The 19,391-nt window shown below is 36.2% G+C and overlaps 1 protein-coding gene and 1 pseudogene across 2 annotated transcripts; one reads left to right on the top strand and one right to left on the bottom strand.

Moving 5' to 3' along the window:
* Positions 1-941: 941 nt before the first annotated feature.
* On the bottom strand, positions 942-2,633 carry LOC150034531 (uncharacterized; annotated as a pseudogene).
* A 6,092-nt stretch (positions 2,634-8,725) lies between these two features.
* Positions 8,726-17,351, top strand: LOC120083071 (eukaryotic translation initiation factor 3 subunit A-like). 2 transcript variants are annotated; one of them, XM_039038603.2, is made up of 14 exons: positions 8,726-8,864; positions 9,662-9,759; positions 10,200-10,681; positions 11,432-11,647; positions 11,770-12,138; positions 12,227-12,256; positions 12,896-13,123; positions 13,250-13,411; positions 13,790-14,011; positions 14,095-14,307; positions 14,388-14,594; positions 14,984-15,064; positions 15,900-16,101; positions 16,633-17,351. In XM_039038603.2, the coding sequence occupies exons 2-14, from the start codon at positions 9,714-9,716 to the stop codon at positions 17,088-17,090; spliced, it is 2,916 nt and encodes a 971-aa protein (XP_038894531.1). In that variant the 5' UTR covers positions 8,726-8,864; positions 9,662-9,713; the 3' UTR covers positions 17,091-17,351. The 2 variants fall into 2 exon arrangements, with proteins under 2 accessions (XP_038894531.1, XP_038894532.1); XM_039038604.2 differs by having other exon boundaries at positions 8,857-9,395.
* The last annotated feature ends 2,040 nt before the right edge of the window (positions 17,352-19,391 follow it).

Below are 19,391 nucleotides of genomic sequence, written 5' to 3'. Positions count from 1 at the left end.
GATCGGCAACGACATTCTCACATCCATTTCTATCTTAAAGTCTCAGATTAAACTCCTAGAGGAGAAGAACTCACCTCAGTAATCTAGGCTTAGACTCTTTTTTTGACATCAGGTAGGGCAGAGCTGCATGATCAAAAAAAGACAATAACCTCAAATCCAACAACATAAGCGCGAAATTATTCTAAAGCAAAAATAACAGCTAAAAACTCCTTTTCTGTCGTGGTGTAGTTGCACTAAGTCAGTTTAAGGGTCTTCGAAGCATAGTAGATGATGTGATGTTTCTTATCAATCTTCTGCCCCAACACCGCTCCTACAGCATAGTCACTCGCATCACACATGATCTCGAAAGGAAGATCCCAACGAGGAGCCTGAATAAGCGGAGTACACAACAAGGCATTTTTCAGCATGTCAAAATTTTTCCTACAATCATCATTGAAATCAAAGGCCACATTCTTTTAAAGAAGAGAAGTTATCGGCTAAGCAATCTTGCTAAAGTCTTTTATGAACCTGTGATAGAAACCTGCATGACCAAGAAACGAACGAACCTCCCTCACATTTGTGGGGTAAAGGAGCTTAGCGATAACATCAACCTTAGCAGGGTCTACCTCTATTCCATGCTCATATACAATATGTCCTAATACAATGCCACGTGAAGCCATGAAATAACACTTCTCAAAATTAAGTACAAGGTTAGACTCAATGCATCTTTCTAGCACCTTAGAAAAATTAGATAAACGATCAGCAAATGAGTCTTCATACACAGTAAAGTCATCCATAAATACCTCCATGCATTTTTCAATAAACTCAGAAAATATGGACATCATGCAACACTGAAAGATGCTAGGAGCATTACATAGTCCAAATGGCATTCTCCTGAAAGCGAAGGTACCATAGGGACATGTAAAGGTCATCTTCTATTGGTTCTCCTGGTTAATCGGGATCTAATGGAAACCCGAAAAACCATCAAGGAAACAGAAGAAAGGCTTACCAGCTAACCTTTTAAGCATTTGATCGATAAAGGGTGGGGAAGTGGTCCTTTCTAGTTACAACATTTAATTTTCTAAAATCTATACCCATCCTCCATCCATTCTAAACCTTAACAAGAATTAGACTACCCTCAGCATTTTTTACTACAGTAATACTTGTTTTCTTAGGCATTACATGAATAGGACTAACCCACTCACTATCAAAAATAGGATAGATAATACCTGCATCCAAAAGTTTGAAGACCTCTTTCATTACTACCTCCTTCAAGACAGGATTTAAATGTTGTTGAGGCTGTTGACAAGGCTTAGCTCCATCTTCCAAAGAAATCCAATGCATGCACACAGCAGGTCTAATACCTTTTATGTCGACCAACATCCATCCAATGGCCAGCTTGTATTTCTGCAAGACTTCAACCAATTGTTTCTCTTGTTCCTCAGTCAGGTTCTTTGAAATTATAACAGGCAAGGTCTCAGCTTCCCCAGATAGGCATACTTAAGATGGTCTGGAAGCTCCTTCAACTCCAATTTAGGTTCCTGAAAAACAGAAGGAAGCACCTTGTCAAAAGATTCAACATCAAAACAAGAGAGCATACCTACCGACTCTGTCATAGACAAGGTGGCAAGCTCTCCAAGGGAAATCAAATCTCCTGAGTCATCCTCATCATCGTCATAGACGTCCCATACAACCTCCTGCTCAAAAGAGTCAAACACATCAATCTGGCACAAAGATTGTACATGTTCTACAGTGAAAGATTTCATAGCATCGAAAATATTAAACTTAACCAACTCACCAACGAACTTAACAGACAAAGTGCCTTCATCCACATCAATCTTAGTCTTGGTCATCTTCATAAAAGGCCGACCAAGCAAGATTGATACAGATGAGATAGATGTGGGCTCTTCCATCTTAAGAACATAAAAGTCAGCAGGACAAAGCAATTCATTAACCTGAACTAGGACATCCTCTATGACTCCTAATGGGTGTATAAAAGACCTATAAGCTAATTGAATCACAGTTCCAGCTTCAATTAGGTCTTTTAATTTTAATTCTTGATAAATTGAATAAGGCATAACATTATTGATGCACTCAAATCTAGCATGGCCCTATCAATTTTCTTTTTTTTCTATGATGCAAGGGAGAGAAAACATACCTGGATCCTTTTGTTTTTCAGGCAAATTTTTCTTGAGGATTGTAGACACAGATTGACTTACCACCATTCTCTCCTTTTCTTTAGCTTATCTCTTCCTCGTGCAAAGCTCTTTCAAGAATTTGGCATATTTGGGAATTTGCTTGATGACATCAAGGAGAGGAATATTTATCTCCACCCTTCTGAACATTTCCAAAAGCTCCTTGTCCTTGTCTACCATTGGTTCTTTTGACCTTGCAAGCCTGGAAGAAAAAAGCACTTTAGGCACGTGCGCATCTAAAGGAGGATAAGGGTGAGAAGATACTCCCTGTTTATTTTGTGGTGGTAGGACGGTAGAATTCGAAGAAGAAGTTCCTAGGCTCTCCAATTCTGGCTCCATTGACTCAGCGGGTGGCTCCAACTCCTTGCCACTCCTTAGCGTTATTGCACTTACATTTTCTTTGAGATTAGACTCTGGCTGGAACGGGAGTTTTCCAAGTTGCATCTTCAATTTACTCATAGAGGTGGCTAGTTGAGAAACTTAGGTCCCCAAAGCTTCAATGGCATTCTTTGCATCCTGCTGAAAAACTTTTTATATCCTACTAAAATTTAAAATAGTTGTCAACAAGACTTTTAACCATATCTTCCAAGGACATACCTAAACCAGACGGGGCTCCATGATTAGGCTGAGCATGCTCGTTCTGTCCTCCCCATTTGAAGTTTGGGTGATCTCTCTACCCAGGATTGTAAGTCTGGCTGAATGGGTCCCGCCATCTGTGTTGCCCATTGAAATTATAGCCTCCAACAGTATTTACCTCAGGCATTGCTCCTTGCAGAGCACTTGGGCAAACGTCAGTTGAATGGCTAGTTCCATGACACACTCGGCAAACAGTAGCGAGCTGTTCAATCTCCACATTTGTCAGCTGCTTCACAACAGAATCTAAGTCAAATATTTCTTTCTTAAGTTCACTTACCTCGTGGCGGACTTGACACTGACTGCAGCTCTAGTTCCAAACTGTTGGGAATTTACTGCCATAATAGCTATCAGGTTCATTGCCTCAATGAGGGTTTATTGACTAAGACTCCTCCTGCAGTTGCATCTATGCTGCTTTTTTCGATCTACATCAATCCCTCATAAAAGTATTGGATCAATAACTGGTTTGAGATCTGAAGATGGGGAAATGATAACGGGCAGAAATGCACGTTATCATAGTGCTAAGTTACTAAACAATGTTGGAGCGCATTGATAAAATATGTTAAATTGCATCCATTAAGCATAAATTCTATAATATTGTGGTTGCATGCGTCCAACGCATTAGAGTAGTTGATCTTTACATTTTTGTGCAGAATATGCGTTAGTGCAATACAGAGATTGCGATCATAGGAATATATTGGCCGAGCGCAACTTCATCGCAAGACTTTGTGTTGATCATGCTCGCAAACATTCGCCCAAGAAGAATCACCGCAACTTGGTCAGCGCAACATGGTGGGTGCATCTGGGTAAAAGGACAATAAGCGATGGGACAAAAAGCTGATGACAGTCAGATCCAAATTAAGTTGACAGCCGATAACAGTCACGAAGTACACTCAGCTTTATCGGTGACAATCATTCGACGCGTCAATCAAGAATTAAAGTTGTCCCATCTGTACAACCAGGAGAGAGAAGTCGTCTTTCACCATTGATGCCCTATAAATACCAAGTGCATTCTTCAGAAAAGGGGTTGATCAGTTAACAAGTTCACCAGTGCTTCTGTTCATAGTTTTCTTTTCCATTTTACGGCGGAGCAAGAGAAGAATGGTGGCGCCGGAGATCGCCCAGGGCAGCTCGAGAGAGAACCTTGGGGCGTAAGAGCAGAGAGCGGGCCGACTCTCGCAAGAGCGAGAATATCTTTAGAGCACGAGTAGAAACAGTGTAAACGCCTGGCAGCAAGAAATTGCTACCAGGCTCTTTACTATACTTGCATTGTTATTTGTACTTCATCTCATATCTATTCAATGAAAGTTCTATTTCTACATCTGCTCACTCTCTTAGTATGCATGAGTAGCTAAACTAGTTGAATGGGTTGAGAAGAACTAAGCTAACATGGCCTAGGAAGTTCGTTGCTTTCGATTGTCTTGTTTTATGCTGTGAAAAATATCCTTTAGAGTTACTCGAGAGAGAATCTAAAGAAAGATCCTAATGTCTCGAGAGAGCTAGGTTAGAATCTGGACTCGAAAGAGCAAGATTAGGCTTGCATAAACAAGAGATAGAGACTTAGAGATAAGCTATATTTGTCAACTTGCATCGCATGCATCCTAGGATGGGAATGATATTATGTGGTCACATATTTGTGTGAATGTCATGTTGTCATCTTATAAATAGAGATGGAGGTTTATGTGTAAACCCTGTAGACTTATCACATATTTATCGCATGTGTTCTAGCCTTAGAAGCCGTAGCATTCACGCCGAGAGGTGGTTTACTATTGTATGCATGTTGCATGATCGCAAAGCATGAACGCATTCTAGGGAGTGTTTGCCGAAACTTTTCTCAACCTGTTCACCGCATATTCATCGTATTTCCTATTTACCAACTCTTTTCAAACTCTGCCGCATTCGTTTTTTATTTTCATCAACACAAACAACAAACCCAACGATTTATTTATTTAACTGGTTACCGCAAGTCTTCATAAAAATCACCAACGCAACTATTTTTCACAAGTCCCTGTGTTCGACCTTGGATTTACCAGGAAACTCAGAGGAATTTACATTTGAATTCCGCTGGGGAAACTTGAGTGCACAACGCATATCATCCATATTTCCACTTTATAAAATAACGCATCAGGAAACTTGGCACAAGTCTTTTTGAATCATTTCCAATATTCGTGAAAGGTCTCCCCATCGAAATGCATAATGCTATAAATCTCCTTTCTGATACTGGTAGCTTGGGATACTGGGAAGAACTTCTCCAAAAACTACCTCTACAACTCTTCCCAGGACGTGATACTCCCAGGCAGAAGAATGTAGAGCCACTCCTTGGCATTTCCCTTCAAGAAAAAGGGAATGCCCTCATATTTATCTGCTCATGGGTCACCTCATTAGGTCTCATTCCATTGCACACCATACAGAATTCCAAGTGTTTGTGTGGATACTCCCTCTGTAGACCAAAAAATACAGGAAGTAAGTGAATTAAGCTAGATTTAAGCTCGAAATTACTTATCGTTTCAGGATAGGCAATGCACAAGAGTTGCTGAGTGAAATCTGGTGTTGCGAGTTCCTTGAGAGTTTTTTCTCGTTCATCCATCACTGATAGATCTTCAGGAATGCCTTCTTCTCCGGATGTGTCTTCAACACGAATATCTCTATCAGGCACAGTTTGTTGTCTCCTTTCTCTTCTGATTCTCCGCTCTTCCCTGGAAATCTCTGTAAATTATAACTGTCTAGAACCTTTGAGAGTGTGAATCATGCACCAAAAGAGAAAATCGATTAGCAAGGATAAACACTACAAGTTTCAGAATCAAGAAATTTGTTGGCTCCTCGACAACGGCGCCAATTTGCTAGGCCACCGGATTCACCGTCGCCCGTGAACCCGTGCCTATGCAAATGATATTTGTATGCACCAAACTAACCCCTTATACTAACTAGTAGTACAAGTAGCAAATCCGGAGTCGAACCACAAATAGTTGATTTAGATTCCTAAAAAATTGACACTTGTAGGAAGTAACCGGGGGGGTGTGTGAAAATTGTGAAGTAAATTTCAAGAAAACGAAAAGTGCTCAATGTGAAATAATGCGAAAATAATCAATTGAACAAAATACTTAGCTTGGATAATTCTAGCTTAATTCATTCCTTTTTAATTCTATCACAGACTAATCAAAAGATACGTGAGAATATTTAAATTAAAACTTAGTCCACTCGATTAGAATCCTAACCGATAGTCCATAAAATCAAGTTAATTAAAGGAAAAGCGAGAATCCTCAACCAATCAATCAATCAACAGGCATTAAGATCTAAGGCAGAGCTAAGCAAAATAATTGATTTCCATCGTCTAAAACCGTGGCCGGCGACGCTCAAAATTAAGTGTGTGTTGTTTATTTTAATTGACTAACCCAGATGATCCTTTTATAAAAATACCACAGCATCGCAACGCTAGGAAGAGCGTTGCAATGCTGCGGTGCAAATTGGCTGAGTGTCACAACATTGCATTGACATTGTGTTGTACGCACCTGAGGTTGAATGTCCATAAAACTACGTAGCGTTGCAACACTCTAGGAGAGCATTGCCACGCTGCCTATTTTGTCCTCGAGCGTTGGAGGTGCAGCATTGACGAGCGGTGCGGCGATGGCATTAAGGCATCTCCAAAGCGTTGCAATTATTGGGGCAGTATTGCAACGTTGCCCTGCATCCGAGCATTATGTCTAATAACGTTGAGCTAGCATTGGACTTAGGTTTGATGAAAGCATTGCCACGCTCGGTAGGGCAGCAACCTTCTTTCCTTCTTCATTTGATCATTTTAGCTCCTAACTTCATCATTTTAACATCTTTTTTTCCCAAATGCTTAATTTGATTACTTGTACACTGTAGTCCTAAAAAATAATTAATTTAACCAAATTAAGTAGCTAAACAACCCCGAGTTAAGTAGAAGAAGATAGCACATTTCTAGTGCTATCAGGTCCGATTTTGGACAAAACTAAGGTACTCGGTTTATAAGAGGGAAGAATTGTGAAAAACCGATATGCATCGATTTTGGTTTATGAACCGAACCAACCTGCTTCGATTTAGGTTGGTTCTGTTCAGTTTTTAACCAATTTTCCTTTTCTAAAAAAACAAAAAAAAACCCTTGAAATATTTATTAAAAAAAACAAAATATTGAAGATTTAGACTTGAAGATGTTGCAATTTGGAGATGAAAAGTTGCATGCGATTGTGCGTATGTCGAAGTCCAAGATAAAGGCTAGCCCAGAGACTTAAAGAGAAGTTGAAAATGAAAATTTGAAAAGAAGTTTAAGATGAAGGATGGCCCTAGAGAGTCGAGACTGCAAGAGGTGAAAAGAGGAGAAGAGAGGTGGCGTCAAAGATGAATATTGCGAGAAGAGGCTGCAAGAAAAGAAAAGAAGAGAAGATTTTATGATGTCAATCGAGAGAGGAGGAGCAGAAGTGAGAAAAGGCAGTGGCGTGGGATGCAGACCGGTGGCGGCATGGAGGTGCCAACTAGGACAGAGGAAATCATAAAGTCTGAAAGTGGAGGAGATGGTGGCGTGCGTGAAGAGTGAAAGGGGAAGTGGTTTAGGGTTTTATTTTGTTTTACTTTTTTTACATTGGACTCTGAACATAAGTTTTGTTTTGGACTTCAAGAATAAAATTTAGCCTTTTTAATAATAAAAGAACATAGGTTGTGGAGTGGGTTGAATAAATTCAAATATATAGATATGTATATAATAACAGTCGGTTCGATTTGGTTTTACTCATTTTTTAGCTCTTGAATCGAGAACCAGACCAAAGTGTCAGGTACTCCTTGCTAATGAACCAAAGGTTCCAAAATGTTGGGAAACTAGGCTGAACGAACTCCAAGTGTATCTAGTAGGAATCGAACCTATGAACTTTCCCCTTTATTAGGTTGGTATAGGTTGGACGCTTTAACCAACCCTACTTGTTCAAATGAATTTCTTAATGAAAAGTGTCAGCCCAAACTAGCTGAGATTTTTGGGGTCACCTCGCAACCCTCCCTTGGTTGGGGTTGTGTCGCCCTATCTTTCAATCGATACACAATTGAGATAATAATAATAATAAATAAATAAAAACCACTTTCCAACTCTTAACCTCACCTCTCCCCTTCCTCACTAACTTCTGCTGGAATGAGTGGGCCTCAAAGCTGAGGTTTGCTATTTGGTTTCTTCCTTTTTTTTTTTATTTTCTTTTGTCTTTCTCATCATCACTCCAACACATGAGCAACTTGGTTTCAATCCTAGTTCGACATCACATAACCTTCATTTGAGAATCAGGTGATGCTGCTATTTCAACTTACGACTCTTGAACACAAATGTGAGCGAGTTGGTTTTGTCAACGAACGCAAGGTGGGGGGAACTTGAACCCCCCCAAAAGTGGCTACAGTGGTTGAAGCTAGGAATTCTAATGCACTGGCCTAATCATATATCAAGGATTCCATTCCATATACCCAGGTGATGAACATCAATGAGATAATTTGAACTGGCGTAGGTCACGATTCTTCGTTGTACCTTATAATTCAAAAGTCTCTCTAAAACTGAAGAATGAGTGAGTTCTTTGCACTCACTCCAAGTTGGAGCTCCAATTTCTACAAATATACAAGTTAGATTGTTCAAATTTAACATTTGTATAAGTTTGAAGACTCAATTTTTACAATTAAAAATTTAGGATGTAATTGTAACCACCACTCTGCTTTAAGGGTGATTTTTGTAATTTTTTTTTAAGATTAAAATTGCAATATTTATATGAATTTATGATTAAATTGATACAACTTGACAAAGTGTATAGTCAAAACTGATATTTTCCCTAATAATTAGGGGGTAAAAATCCAAACCAAATTAAACCGATTCCAATCAGTTTCATCACTAATCGAGCCGAACCGTTCGGTTCGCAGTTTACCCGAACCGACTCATTTGAGTTGGGTTCCATTTCCAAATTTCATCGATTCAGCTGCTGTTTTCCAATCAGTATCAACCGTCGGTCTCTCTCTCACAATCAGCTCCACATTTCCATCGTTGAGGTCTTTCGTGGAATTTTTGTTCGTCTTCAAGTAAGTTTTTCTTCTGATACTTATCGTCAATCGATCTGCGATGATCATCGTGCCCTTTTCCTTTTTGTGAATTTGGCGGATTTTTTTCTTTTTGTTTCTGGAAATTTTATGAGCACCTAAGTTTTCTGTTGTTGTATCGATTTACTCGTCTTCGTTTTCTTCTTCGGAAACCTGATGAAATGGGTTTCCTTCTAAGATTTGGGGTTTCTTAGAACTTTTTGTTTTCTTTTTAGTAGTAGTAGAAGAAGAGAAGGGAGATTGATTTTTCCTCCCTCGGCGACTGTGCTGGGCGTTTCAACAACCCCATTGCCTTCGCCAGTGATGGAACCTCTTGGTGGGTTTTGTTTCAGTGATTTAAACGAGTTTCTGTAAATGTTCTGTAAATGATGAGTTGAAAATCGGAGATAAATCTGGAGTTTCAGCTTTGTAATTTGATGGGTAGAAAGGAAGAAAAACGGGTAAATTGAAGATGGGGAAGAGAAAGGGTTGCAGGAAAGAGCTGAAATGAAGCCATGGATGCTTCAATTTAGGGTTTGTTCATATTTGCCAATAAAACATTGAGATTTTTTTCCCTTAAATCTTGAAACCCAAAATTCCAAACACAAGGATTATTTGCCAATAAAACTAAAAACAAAGAAAACTAAACTACAAATCCAACAACACCCTCAAGAGGAAAGCAAGTCTGTTCATTAACAATAGTAATAATAAAAAAACTATGGAAGTTGGTTCTCAGTAATGCTCATGAATTTTGTTTGTTTGGTTTAAGTCTTGATAATGGTTCTTCATGGGTGTCTCAGGTCATTCAGCATTGCATGCTCGCCTTGGGTGAGCTAAAGATTGGATTGAGTTATGACGTCTTTTGTAAAGCCAGAGAATGCTTTAAAACGAGCTGAAGGTGAATAAACATAATGTTTTTTTCTTTTGGATTTGCATTTGCTATAGATTGAGTTGTATTTGCGAGTATGTCATTAATTTTTTGGGAACTTTGTTTCAGTAGAATGCTTGGTTCTTTTTACAAATTCTGGTACTTTTAAGTCCTCAAAATCCAATGAATGTTTTCCATTTATTGTTTTGTTGGGAAATCGCTTCAGTATATGCGTTCTGAGTGACATTGAGAATATCTTTTTTTCTAATTTTGGGCATATAAAATGTCAATTTGCCTATGTTGTGACTTGTGTTTCTTGTTACTTGAGTTCCATGTTTGTGTTTCTAGTCCACCACTGTTCTGTTGATCTATTTCCTTTCCCTATTTTGAAATTAATGACGTGTCTGTTTTCTTTTTTTGTGAAATGAAGCTTAGCAAGTATTAAATCTATTCTTCTTGCATGTATTCAGAGTTGATAAATGTTGGCCAGAAGCAAGATGCCTTGCAAGCCCTTCATGATCTTATCACTTCAAAGAAATATCGAGCATGGCAGAAACCTCTTGAGAAGATTATGTTCAAGTATGTTGAACTCTGTGTGGATATGAGGAAAGGAAGGTTTGCGAAGGATGGTTTAATTCAATACCGTATTGTTTGCCAGCAAGTCAATGTTACTTCTTTAGAGGAAGTAATCAAGCACTTTATGCATCTTTCCACCGAGAAGGCAGAGCAGGCTCGTAGTCAAGCTCAGGCCTTGGAAGAAGCTCTGGACGTTGATGATTTGGAAGCTGATAAAAGACCAGAAGATCTGATGCTTAGTTATGTTAGTGGTGAAAAGGGAAAGGATAGATCTGATCGCGAACTTGTTACCCCTTGGTTTAAATTTCTGTGGGAGACATATCGAACGGTTCTTGAAATACTAAGGAATAACTCAAAGTTGGAGGCACTTTATGCGGTAGGTCATGACTAAGCTAGTTATTTGGTGTATGTGTTATTGAGTTAATTTTTCAGTTCATATCTTCTAAACAAATGAGAAGAATGTCATACCTACAACTTTTAGTATTTCGATGGAACGTTATTTTGGGCCTGGCAGTAGTAGTTAAATCCCTGTCATATTGTAACTTAGCTTCCTATTGGTTCTAATAGTTGGAGGATCTAAGAAAGCATTTGATATCCATATCCCGAAGTCATGTTTAGGGTTCCTGGAGCTACTTTGCCTAAGAATTTGATTTTTTTTTTTTTTTTTGAGTTTAAATTTCAAGTTTAGCGGACAATTTTAGCTGTGTAAATTTGACCCCCCTAAACTTTTAAAAGGTATCTAATAGGTCTATGTACTTTCAACTTTGCGTTCGTGAACTTTAAAAAGTATCTTTTAGGTTCTTAAATTTCAATTGTGTTTAATAGGTCCCATTTCATTTTCTTTTTTCTTTTCTTCTTGCAAAGCTGAATGTATTTTTACCATAAAATGAATTCTTCTTTTATTGTTTTTAATAAATTAGAAGGAAAGTAAGGTTTTGATCCGGAAATTTTTCTATCATTCATGTATCATTCCAGTCTTTTCGTTTCCGTACCACAAAAATTTAAAATTCGAAATAGAGAATCTATATCCAAGAAAGGTCTAACCGTTGGAATAATAGTACCCATTGTTATAATATTGAATGGCAATGTTACTCATTTTAATCCTGCTGGTATTTTTCATTTGTAGATGACAGCCCATCGTGCCTTCCAGTTCTGTAAGGTGTACAAAAGAACAACAGAATTTCGAAGATTATGTGAAATTATCAGAAATCATCTTGCTAATCTCAACAAGTATAGAGACCAAAGGGATCGGCCTGATCTTTCTGCTCCAGAGAGCTTGCAATTATACCTTGACACAAGATTTGAACAGCTGAAGGTTGCCACAGAGCTTGAGCTCTGGCAGGTCTGAATTTTTCTCTCTGTAAAGAGAAGTGGGTTAATGCCCAGATTTCAAAAATTTATATCAGGATTTCTTCTCTACAAATAATGTCAATTCAAAATTTTATTTATCACTGATTTTTACAGGAAGCTTTTCGTTCTGTGGAAGATATTCATGGTTTGATGTGCATGGTGAAGAAAACACCTAAACCATCCTTGATGGTGGTGTATTACGTCAAACTAACAGAGATCTTCTGGATATCGGATAGCAATCTTTATCATGCCTATGCATGGCTTAAACTTTTCTCTATTCAGAAAAGTTTCAACAAAAATCTAAGCCAGAAGGATTTGCAGCTGATAGCTTCGTCTGTTCTTTTAGCAGCTCTTGCTGTGTCCCCCTATGACTCTAAGCATGGTGCTTCTCATTTAGAACTTGAACATGAGAAAGAACGGAATTTGAGGATGGCTAATCTTATAGGGTTCAATTTAGATTCCAAACTTGAAAGTAGAGATGTGGTAAAACAACTTGCCTAATTGGATTTTCTTTTATATTTTTCACAACCTGAACATTGCCTTACTTTCTTTCTGTTTATGTTTCATCCAGCTTTCAAGGGCAAATCTTCTTTCTGAACTGGTATGTCTAATTCATTTTACTTCAATATTTTGTTGACTGTTTCCTTCTTACCCTCTAAAATTATGATACTTCAATTGGTTAACATTCATTTGAAGTAATAAGAGTGGATAGTAAATTTTTAATACCGTCTAGAATCAACGCCATGCTTCCTATTATACAAGAATTTTTCATGGAAAAGAAAGAACCCCATGGAAGTTCTTTATTCATCTTTATTATGCTTTTTTTTGGAGTAAAAATATACGACCGCTCTAAAGTTACGGCTTAAATTTCCTTGTTTCTTTTGGGAGGGATCTTTTGAAATCCCGTCATGGGCTCGTTTTGCAACTCTTTGAATATTTCATATGAGATTGTTTCTTATAATTTTTCTCTTTTTTTTTTTTAAAAAAAAACATGCTTCTTATTGGAAGTTTAGCAATAGAAACTAATGTTGAAAAGCTTCATACTATGTTTAGCCAACTATGAATGACTCTAAATCTTTTTCATTAGAGCTGAGTGCAATCTTCTACCTCACCTCTTTTATACGAAGAACTATGTCTTTTCATTTACAGTGAAAATTCCATACAAATACGTATCACAACTTTTAGTGTGCAGTCAATAATTATTGTTCAATTTGCTTAGTAGATTTCTGCTTTCCTTTAGGTCTCTAAAGGAGTCCTGAGCTGCGCAATTCAGGAAGTTAAAGATCTCTATCATCTTTTGGAGCACGAGTTCTTCCCTCTTGATCTTGCAACAAAATTGCAACCCTTACTTAACAAAATATCAAAACTTGGAGGTAAGCTTTCATCAGCTTCATCTGTCCCCGAAGTGCAATTGTCCCAATATGTTCCGGCTCTTGAAAAACTTGCTACCCTGAGGCTGCTTCAGCAGGTATGTATTGTACAGATTTTATATATTGTGAACCCTGCAATGCTATTGCTCATAAATAAAGAAAAAGCATTAGTTGGTAATTTCGTTTTGATGCACTGAACTTTTTATTCATCTATACTATGCTAGGTCTCCAAGGTGTACCAGACTATGAAAATTGAGAGTCTATCGCAGATAATCCCATTTTTTAATTTTTTTGCCGTGGAGAAAATATCAGTTGATGCAGTTAAACAAAATTTCATTGCCATGAAAGTTGATCATTCAAGGAACATCGTGTTATTTGGCAATTTGGTATTGAATCTTTTTCTCTGTCTTCTTTTTCCTTCTCTTCTTGCACTAAGGGACAAGGCCGCTGAGATTTGAGCCATGCTCGATAATTGCTTTTCCCTTAATGTCAATGTATCCCATCTTATTTTTCTCTGCTGTTTAAGTTATAATTAAACCCTCATTATTTTGTCTCTACCTTTTATGATGTGTTAGTTTACATCATCTTCAACATGTTTTTATATCTTATTCAATTTATTTATATTGAATTTACGAAAATGACTCTCTCTTTTTCTCATTATTTATTAGGATTTAGGGAAACTATAGTCTTTTCTTAGTTTCCTGTATATATTTTAAATTGATGTTTATAAGCATGGTTGTTTATTCTTTTATGTATCAATTTAGGGTATCGAATCAGATGGGCTTCGAGACCACCTGACCGTTCTGGCTGAATCCTTGAACAAAGCAAGAGCTATGATCTATCCTCCAGTTAGGAAAGCCTCAAAAACAAGTGATAAATTGCCTGACTTGGCAGATATTGTTGATAAAGAGCACAAGAGGTTGCTTGCTCGAAAATCAATAATTGAGAAAAGAAAGGAAGAGCAGGAACGACAACTTTTGGAAATGGTACCCTCATCAAACTGTGAGTAGCCATATTCAGTTTTCTGTTGTGGTGCATATATGAAAAGATTGTGGTGAACTGTGTTTAGGAACGTGAGGAAGAATCGAGAAGGTTAAAATTACTGAAGATAACTGAAGAAGCTGAGCAGAAGCGGCTTGCTGCAGAATATGAACAAAGGAAAAACCAACGGCTTCGTAGGGAAATAGAAGAGCGAGAACTTGAAGAAGCACAGGCTTTACTTCAGGAAGCTGAAAAGCGTGTAGGTAAAAAGAAGGGAAGCAGAAAACCGGTTCTTGACTCTGTGAGTTCTTTTTTGTTGATTGTTTTTCTTATTTTGGAAGGATGTTGGATTGATTAATAACAATGGGAATGTATCTCCAGGAAAAGTTGTCGAAACAAACTTTAATGCAATTAGCCCTTACTGAACAATTGAGGGAGAAGCAGGAAATGGAAAAGAAATTGCAAAAGCTAGCCAAGACTATGGATTATCTAGAAAGAGCAAAAAGGGAAGAGGCGGCAATTTTAATTGAAGCTGCATTTCAGCAACGTTTGGTTGAAGAGAGAATGATTCATGAACGTAATCAGCAGGTCTTGCTTTCTGAATGATTTTTTCAACACATTGAAAGAAACTGTGACTATCTATGATTATATGCATTTGGTTTTTTTTTTTTTTTTTTTTTTTTAAAAAAAATCCTGAACTGTGAAAATATATATGTTAGTGTATTTAGGGAACAAAGTAAATAAACATGTATATTGTATGGCTATATCATCCATAATAAAGGGCATTTCATGCAACAAAAAAGGGTTGATATATTTTTTGTGGCATCTAGTGCTGTTTGCAAATTTTCCTAAATCAAATTATTGTGCTTTCATTTTTATGTCGTCAGATTTTCCCTGCTATAGTTGATGTTATTTCAATTAATAGGTGTTTTTTAGTTCTATTTTATTAAAAGATGAGTTTCTTTTCTGCTTTTTAGCTGGAGGTAGAGTTAAGCAAGCAGCGCCATGAAGGTGACCTCAAGGAGAAGAATCGATTGGCGAGAATGTTGGAGAGTAAGGTTAGTAGTTAGTTTCATATGGCTCTGTTGGGTTAATCTTAACCCTTGTCTGCTCGAAGTTTTAGAGATTCATTGGTTATCGTGTACTGTGATCACGTATTCTTTATTTAATTATTTTGTGATTTATCAATAATAAAAAAGAGTATATATCTTTTTTAAAAGTCAACACGAAAATTTAATGTACTTTTTTTCATCAATCCTATGTCATCCAATTTTAAATAATATTTCTATTATCATTTTACTTTTCTTAAATATATTCACGATCCCACAATATCAAATGTATAATTAACTTTGAACCGTTATTATTTTATTTTATTTTAGGTTTAATACACTCTAATTTAAAATTGGAAGGCTCTTAATGTTAAGAGCATACCCCTTGCCATAAAGCTGTTTTTTCTCCTTTTTTGAATATATGTATTTGTTTCCTATAGAAAAGGAAAATCAGTAAGCTTATCACAAATATGTTTTAGTATAGTGTTCACTTATGATTAGCGCATTTCAAGTTTTAATAGTAAGTTTCCAATAATGTTCTCCAAAATCGCTCCTTTTTAACATAGAGATAATTAATTGGATTGAGGCTGTTTGGTATTTTGAAACTATGTGATAGTTCTATCGTTATTGTCCGATGTCTTGTAGCCTTGTGAGCACACAAGTCTGTAGGATTATTTTTCTAGCTCCTTTTTTCTTTTTTATTATTTATTATTTTAATTTCTTAAGAAAGAATTATTATTATTATTGTTTTATAACTTTGTATGAGTTGAAACCGGAATTTACGAACCTTTGCAGAAATTGACTTTTGGCACATGATTAAATTTAACCTTTTTTTGTCTTGCAGAGAATTTTCGAAGAAAGAGTCATTAGTCTTCGCCAAGAGGAATTCAGCAGACGGAGAGCTGAGAGAGAAGAACATATCAGGCAAATAATTCAGGCCCGGAAAGCAGAAAGGGAGGCTAAGAGGAAGAAAATCTTTTATGTAAGGCGTGAAGAGGAGAGGATTCGAATATTACGTGAAGAGGAGGAAGCTCGCAAGCATGAAGGTAGTTTTTAAAATGTTCTGGCTTTTCTATGGGATCTAACATCATTTTCTGCTTTTTGAAAATCCCGTTTATGCATTTATGGATTAGTCCTGTTAGTTAGACATTATGAACATTGGGCGGGGGTGTTTAGAGAAGTTAGAACATGGATTGAAACAAACTTCAGAGATGGCTCCTTGTTTTGTTTATATCATGTACGTTCGTGTGAGGAGTCTTCATTATTATATCGATGTGTTTGATAACATTAAGAAACCCCTCTACAAACAAAAAATGGCTCTCAAATCAACCACTGCCATCAACAAATGTACTGAATCCCTTTCGATGGCAGTTTTATTTTCCCCAGATAATAGATCCAGTGAACCAAGTTCATGTTAAGGTATGGGGGGTATGAAATATCTGAGCTTTTAAAATGTATATTCTCAAATTTCTCGAGAAACTATATTTAGTGATCGCTGATATGCTTGATTAAAAATGTCTGGATATGTAGTTTTTTTTCTGTCAATTTTTGCTGATGGCATCTTTTGAATTTTGCAGAGGCGGAGAGGAGAAAGAAGGAAGAAGCTGAACGCAAGGCTAAATTGGATGAGATTGCTGAGAAGCAGAGACAGAGGGAGCGAGAATTGGAAGAAAAAGAAAGACTTAGGAAAGAAAGTCTGTTTGGTGGTGGCAGATCAGCTGATGCACCTGCTAGACCTGATGTTGCTCCTGGTTCTCGGCCTCTGGAGTCCGGGACTGCTGCTCCTGCTGCTGCTGCAGCTGCTGCGGCTGCCGGACCTTCCCCAGCAAAATATGTTCCAAGGTTTCGACGGACTGAAGGCTCCAGCCCTAATGCACCGCCACCTGAATCTGATCGATGGGGAAGCAGCCAGCCTGATAATCGACCATCTCATCCGGATAGCTGGCGCAGTGATGAACGTAGACCTGCGTTGGGAAGTTCAAGGACATCATGGTCCTCGTCTCGAGTTCCTAGTCGTGCTAGGACAGACCGCTGATTGTGGTGGCAGATGTGGGAATGTTGATATGAATTTGGAAGTAAAATTTTGGGTTTGATAGGGTAATTCAGTCATTTCTGGAAAAAAAAAAAAAATAATGACTTATTTTTGCTACTAGTATGAGAATTTAAGGGAAGAAGCAGCAACGAAAAGGTTGTAATATTTGTTATGGGTGGAATAGGCGCCCTTTTATTTTCTAAATTATATGAATTATATACTACATGACATGCCTACCATCTTATAGGCCATCATTTTTAACTACATTATCTCTTCCTTGGTTCTTTTTTTTTCTTGGATCTGTTAAGGTAGTAGGCCTTTATTTGGAGACGATTCTTTCTCAAAGAAGCGTAAATTCTTGATCATCTTGTTTAAGAAATCCATGGTTACGACTAATTGATAAAAAGGATTTGAACAACATTAGCCTAGGAAAAGCCCTCTTGCACACATAACAAGTGATAAAAAAAATTTCCACACCGTTCGCTTCAAAGTAGCGAAATTTGATCAAATTTTGCTACATAACAAGGTGATCTTCTGGTGTTATTGACAATTTTATTTTACTTAAAAAGAGCCTAAGATTTATAACCTCATAAAAAAAAAAACCTGGCACTACTTACTCCCCTCTCATCAAGAATGATAACTTCATGATTTATGCCTTTAGGAAATGGAAATATTCTAAGAATCGATCCCAAAAGGATGGTTTAAACGAAATTTTAAAAGTGACAGTTTTTCCTCACGAAAGCAGCTTAACAAGTGGTGTGAAAATAATTTTGGAAGTGGTGTTTGTTTGTGATGGAAAATAATAATAGGAGAGGTATTCAAGCCTAATTATCCTGATTAGAAGATGTAATCTATCGTGCAATTGTAATTTTGACTCAAACTAAAATATGGTGAGTCAGATCGAACATGACCTTCTATAAAGGATCTTTAAGTCTTAATCATTAAACATGGTGAATCGAATTATCTAAGAGCATAGTACAAGCACTATGTCAGTTGAGCTACGCTCATGTTGGTAGGATTTCTCAATTTACAATGAACATGAAAATAAATGTACATATAAGTATTAAAATGGATCCAATGGACTTTTACCTCTAAAATAAACCTAACTAATAATATCCAAATAACATAAGTTAAACCTGCTACATTTAATATTAAGGTTAAAAATCACTTTTGACCCTCAATTTTCATTAAAGAGACAATTTAGTTCCTATTGGTAACAATTTAATCCATGTACTTTCAAATTTGTAATGATTTAGTCTTTGAACTTTAATAAGTAATAATTTGGTGTCTATACAATTTTTAACAAATTAGTCTTTATTGTGAAAAGTATTCTTAAGATACACATGTAGATTGTTTAATTGGTCCAAAATTAAATTTTTTTATGAACTATAAAGATTAGGTTGTTACATAATAAAATTTAACACTTAATTTTAAAGACGTTTTTCATAATAAATACTAAATAGTTATGATTTTCAAAATATAGGTGTTAAATCATTACTTATTAAAGTTTAGAAACTAAATTGTTATAAATTTAAAAGTACAAGGATTAAATCGTTATCAACTAAAGTGTAGAGACTAGAATGTTATTTTAAGTTTAAAGATCAAAAGTGATTTTTAATCGGATATTAAATCTTAACCGTTTTTTGTCCTATTTAACCCGTTTGTACAGACTCCTAGAATTAGATACGATTTTATTTAAATTTTTTATTTATAATTTTAATAACGTTTATTTCATAAGTTTGTTTCTTCTCTCTTTTTTTTTTCCGACAATCACATAATTAGACATCTCACCATATCAGTTTCTTTTCTTTCTTAAAAAAAAAAAAAAAAAAAAAAAAAAAAAAAAAAAACCAAACCATTTTCCTTCATATTTTAAAATTAATGGATTATTTTCAAATCTAAAAAAATAACCAAAACAGTATCTACGAAATTTTAATATAATGTAAATATTTTCAATAGTTTTATCATTTAAAATAATTTTAAAAAATTAATTAAGTAAATAAAATATATCATTCTAAACAATTATTTAAATTTATAAAATATAACAAGTATATAAAAACTTTGGTAATAACTCTATTTTATCTATTATAACTGAACTACATCAAAACCTAAATATCGGAAAACATCGAATGAATAATAAATGTTCAAACCGACCTCAACCATTGAAAAGTAAGATCAGTCAATTTTAACAATCGATCAGTTTGGTTGACTTTATTTTTTTATTTTTTTTAAATTTTCTTAAACTGACACCAACCAACCTCAATTTGATTCGTCGCTCGATTTTTCGATCTATCATAAGAGCTA

Source organism: Benincasa hispida, chromosome 8, assembly GCF_027475165.1.
Source record: "Benincasa hispida cultivar pf3 chromosome 8, pf3_genome.v1.1, whole genome shotgun sequence".
Lineage (NCBI taxonomy): Eukaryota > Viridiplantae > Streptophyta > Magnoliopsida > Cucurbitales > Cucurbitaceae > Benincasa > Benincasa hispida.
The sequence above is the reverse complement of the archived record's forward strand: the minus strand, read 5'-3'. Positions and strand labels throughout refer to the sequence as shown.